The sequence below is a fragment of the Dipodomys ordii genome, unplaced genomic scaffold (genome assembly GCF_000151885.1).
Source record: "Dipodomys ordii isolate 6190 unplaced genomic scaffold, Dord_2.0 Scaffold7, whole genome shotgun sequence".
NCBI classification, from domain to species: Eukaryota; Metazoa; Chordata; class Mammalia; order Rodentia; family Heteromyidae; genus Dipodomys; species Dipodomys ordii.
Window position 1 is genome coordinate 23,376,942 of NW_012267223.1, and position 5,401 is coordinate 23,382,342.

A 5,401-nucleotide genomic window follows, 5' to 3' on the forward strand; every position below is an offset into this window, starting at 1 on the left:
GTTTTCTGGTGGTTTATTGGAGATAGGAGTCTCACGGTCTCTCCTGCCCAGGCTGGCTTTGAACTGCGATCCTCAGATCTCAGCCTCCTGAGTAGCTAGGATTACAGGTGTGAGCCACCAGCGCCCGGCACATTGACAATATTTTTATCCTTACTAGAGAACCCAGAGTTTCTATTATTTGTTACAAGTTCAACAATGTGATTTTAGTACTTGCTTCAAAGGTCTTCAGTTGTTCTGGTCATCCTGGTTTCCCACCAAGCACAATTTTGTGTATAAATTTTGACCTTTCCTTGCTAAGACTTAGCATTCTATATATGAAGTAGTGAAAGTAGTAACTAGAATATTGAACTTTCTGCTTACTTCTATTTTTCTGATTATCTGAGAGTGCCAGATAAAGAAGCTTTTGATAGTTCAGAAAGTCTTTAGAGTATTCTAGTTGCTATGTGCTATCTATTGTTTGTCAGTTTCTTCTTCAGAACAAATATGTTTGCATTTGATGATAAGATTTACTTGAAGGAGATTATGTGAACCATATAGTCCAGTAGGAGAGAGTTTTGTCTAGGGCTATCCCAAGAATAAGTTTAAATGTCATCTGAATACTCAAAATGAGTTACTTCAAGTCAGCTGGTTTGAAGTTGAAACAGAAAAAACCCTTTATATTCCCATGTAATTGGTGTTCCCATTATCTCATCTTAAACAATTGCAATCTCATTGCAGTGTTTCTTTACCCTTCTAATATGCCTGTCTTTTGCTTTGCTTTATACTTCACAAAATAATTGCTTTTAGGTTTTTGGCCTTTAGACTTACCTGGTTTAAATCGAATTTTCCCTTTCTTTGCTACACCAGTTGTCCTATAACTTTTATCAAGGAAGGTAAGCATGTGGCATGTTTTCATAGCATACTTTGACAGGAGTAGCATCAAACTGAAATTTTTGGATGTAGAAAAATTCTAACATTTTATATTGCTTTTGAATAGGAAGGTTGTTCAGGATTCTTTGTCTTTGGTCAAATAAGTTGTATGTGAATATTAAAGTTGGGGAAGTCAGAGCAATGGAAAAGTTGAAGTTAATTGGACCTTATTTTTCAGAGTAGGTTTTCCATTCTGAAGTCAGGACCATTTGGATAGAGAGGCAAGGAGATAATAGACCTCTATGTGGGAAGATCCTTCTCTTTCATTTCATTGTATAAACTGTCATGGTGGAAATCATTTTAAATTTGACCAATTAAGCTAGTACAGTGCCTCTAGATTGTTTGTTTATTGTTTTTTTTCTTCACTTTACTCGATTCTTGAGCTGTGTTCTTAAGAATTCTTCTCTTGTAAAGCCTCTTAACATTTTTTTGGTATTCCTAGAATCCTAATCAGAAAATAAAGCATTAGAAAAACGTATTTTCACTTTCTCTCCCCTTTATGGTTGCAGCAGAGACCCAGGCTTACCCAACTATTGTGCTTCTTCTCCTTTTGAAGACACTTTTTTTTTGTAGTTAATTTGAGGTAAGAGTCTCATGGACTTTGCTGCCTGGGCTGGCTTTGAACCCTGATCCTCAGATCTTAGCCTCCTGAATAGCTAAGATTATAGGTGTGAGCCATTGGCGCCCAGTGAAGAAATATTTTTCTAATACCATGCTTTGGGGATATTTTGTGCATTTTATATGTGTTCTGAATTTTTTTTTCTTTGTGGGATTTGGGACTTGAACTCAGGGCCGTGGTGCTGTCCTAGAGCTCTTTTGCTCAAGGCTAGGGCCCTACCACTTTGAGCCACAGCTCTACTTGTGGTTTTCTGGGGATTAATTGGAGAGAAGAGTCTCAGGAACTTTCCTGCATGGTTTGGCTTTGAACCTCGATCCTTAGATTTCATCCTTCTGATTAGCTATGATTACAGGCATGAGCCACTAATGCCCAGATTTTTTGTGTGTGTGTGTGCTGGTCCTGGACTTGATCTCAGGTTCTGTCCATGAGCTTCTTTTGCTTAAGACAAGCGCTTTGCCATTTGAACTACAGCTCCACTTCCACCTTTTTGGTAGTTTATTGGTGATAAGAGTCTCATAGACTTTTCTGCTCAGGCTGGCTTCAAATTACAATCCTCAGAACTCACGTTCCTGAGAAGCTAGGATTAGAAGCATGATGTGTCCAGCCTAAATTTCATAAAGGCCTGGAGAACCTAGAAATTTAGAGACGCTCCTTCTTTCCTTCTCCAGATCACAGTGTGTTCAAGATAGCACAGTGATTTGTTCCTTACCTGGAGAATCTGTGGCGTCCACATTCTCACACAAAGGAAGTTCTAGTTGGTAGCTACCTAGAAATTCGAGTATTAGCAGAGCTGATGCCTACTCACATGCTAAGGTATTTCCTGGTTCATTCAGGGAAACATTAAGGAGAAAAATGGCTTCCACCAAGTTACAGATTTATACATGTCACCATCACTTAATGTTTTTCTTCTATTCCTTATTTCTAAAATCATTTCTCCAGATTCTTTGCTGGGGAAATTATGCTTTCTTTACCTTTATTTCCTTTGTTTTATTCCCCTGTTCTTTCTGTGGGTATGTCCTTTCAGTGGTTTGTTTGGTGTTTTATTCTTAGTTTTGTTTTTTTTGTATGTGTTTTTTTCACTTTTTTTCCCTGAACCTGTCTCCTGGTTCCTCGTTCCCTGCATGCCACTAACTATTTTCATTAGATATTAATTGATTTGTGAATTCAGGCTGAATTGCATCATCAGCAGATGGCGGATCCAGACCTGTTGGAAGAGTCCTCATCCCTCTTGGAGCCAAGTGAGATGGGAAGAGGCACGCCCTTAAGACTTGGGTAAGTACCACTTCAGCCCATTCATTCCCAATAGGATCATATTCTCCTTTGCTGTTCAGAGGAGCAGTGAGGCTGGGCATTGACTTGCTGCCTGGATGTACTTTCTTGTGAGCCTGATGAGAGCTATTTCTGTCTCTAGATTTACTTCCTGGAAGTGGCGCTGTAGCTCAAGTGGTAGAGCGCTCGCCTTGAGCTGAAGAGCTGAGGGACAGCGCCCAGGCCCAGAGTTCAAGCCCCACGACCGACAACAACAACAACAAAAAAATAGATTTACTTCCTGAGTTGTCTGTCAACTCTCAGCTGGGCCAGCTGAGGTCAGGATAAGACTAACAGGCCTTTGACCTAATAGTCATGTGTAGTGTATAATTTTTGTCCTTATCTCACTTTTTTTTTGCATGTTAGGTGAGGTAAACCTGCTCAAAGAGACAGCATGTGTTTTCTCTGCTATGTGGAAGCTAGAGCTCAGATATCCTGGGATATTATAAATTATACAGGACTATCGGCACTCATACACTGTAAGACCAGAAGAGGATATTCATAGGGGAGGAACACAAAGGCACAATGCCTATGTGCCTCTGATCATATAAAATAATATTTATTAAAAAGAACTTCAGGAAATGGAAACAAGAGATTTTTTTTCTCTGCTGTTTTGTTTTCTTTTTGTCTTATTTATTCATTTATCTGTCTTTAGGAGGATAAGGGGGGCACAGAAATGGAGGGACAAAGGGTGGACAAATGCAGCAGTGGTACTCAATGGACACTACATTGAACGTGAACTATATAACTTGTGGGTGAGAAGGGGAGAGAGCAAGGAAAGGGTGACACTGTTCAAAAAGCAATGTACTCTACTTGACTTACATAACTGTTACCCCTCTCTATATCACCTTTATAATAACAATGAAACATCACAATAAAAAAATCTAGAAGTTGAAAAAAATAACAATAAAACGGTTAAACAAAAACTTCCCATCCCAGAGTTAGGGATTTAGCTCAGTAGATGAGCACTTGCCTAGCAAGTGCAAGGTGCTGAGTTCAGTCCTCAGCTCTGCAACACACACGCGCGCGCGCGCACACACACACACACACACACACACACGCTTACATACACAATCTTCCTTACCCATGTTGTCAACTGGAGTTCCTGATCTGGCTCTTTTCCCACAGCTTCGTGGCTGGTGTGATTAACCGGGAGCGCATCCCTACTTTTGAACGCATGCTTTGGCGAGTGTGCCGAGGGAATGTGTTCCTGCGACAGGCTGAAATCGAGAACCCCCTGGAGGATCCTGTGACTGTAAGACAAGGAAATTGTGTCCTGTGGACTAGGTCTTATAAAGGGAGTCCAGAGCAGTAGTACAGCATGGCATCACCTGAATCCTCCTCTTCACAGAGGAGCCTTCTGTTTATCCCTGCTTTGATCTGAGAACTTGAGGACTGCTGTTCTTCTTTAACTTAACTACTTTCATGTATTCTGATGTGTACATGTCATATGCATATTTTCAAGCCTTATCTATCTATGGAGGTATTATCTTTATTGGAAATTTTATTTCCAATTATTTTAAACTTTTAACTTTATATATTTCCTGTTACTAATCTGGAGATCAGAGAAAAATTGCCTTTTATGAAAACTTCTGGTTCCAAATGTATTAATAGTTCATGTGAGAAAAGAGGAGAGATTTCCTAATGGAGAGATTTAATGTTCATAAGCTGATAAAAACTTTATTATCTACTTGTTTACTGGGAAAATCAGAAACTTAGTTTAAGAATAAGTATTGCCAGGTGCTGGTAGTTTATACCTGTTATAATACTCAGGAAGCTGAGATCTAAGAGTTAAGGTTCAAAGCCAGCCTGGCAGCCAAATCTGAGAGAATTTTATCTCCAGTTAACCAGCAAATAGCCAGGAATGGAGGTGTAGATCAAGTGGTAAGGGCCAGCCTTGAGAAAAAAAAGCTACAGGACAGTATTCAGGACCTGAGTGCAAGTCCTCAGTACTGGCACCAAAAATTAATTAAATAAATAAATATTGTGCAGGATAAGATTATTTTACCTACTAAGCATTTTAGAAAGTAGGAACAGCCTAGCAGCTTAGCATCTGACAATTCATAACCTACATCTATTGGAACAGGGTGAGTCCTAATATCAGGGATTATAAGCATAGGTTGAATTTACTGCAAAAATTTCACTTCATTTTTTTTTTTTTTGGCCAGTCCTGGGACTTGGGCCTGGGCACTGTCCCTGAGTTGCTTTGGCTCAAGGCTGGCACTCTGCCACTTGAGCCACAGAACCACTTCCAGTTTTTCTGTTTATGTGGTACTGAGGAATCAAACCCAGGGCCTCATGCATGCCAGGAAGCACTCTACTCTCAGTCTCACTCACACTCTCAGCCCCTGTGTGGGACTTTCTAAGCTCCTAAACAGACATGAGTAGCTTCCTTTCCTTTCTTCTATAATTCTGTCATGTAGGCAACATGAGGTTCAAAGCTGATTGGAAAATAAGCCAAAGAGGAACATATTGTAGACTTTCTTCTCTTTGTTGTATCCAAAAACCGAGAAAGATTTTTTTGAAGGTGAGGTTATCATGTAGATATTCTTTTTTTTTTTTTTT

The 5,401-nt window shown here is 39.7% G+C and overlaps 1 protein-coding gene across 1 annotated transcript in view; it reads left to right on the top strand.

The window, feature by feature from the left end:
• Atp6v0a1 (ATPase, H+ transporting, lysosomal V0 subunit a1) overlaps window positions 1-5,401 on the top strand; it is an 80,538-nt gene that overhangs the window by 38,991 nt on the left and 36,146 nt on the right. Inside the window, exons 6-7 of the mRNA XM_013037426.1 lie at window positions 2,718-2,800; window positions 3,965-4,091. Of these exons, the coding sequence (XP_012892880.1) occupies window positions 2,718-2,800; window positions 3,965-4,091 (210 nt within the window). The remainder of the gene's footprint in view (window positions 1-2,717; window positions 2,801-3,964; window positions 4,092-5,401) is intronic.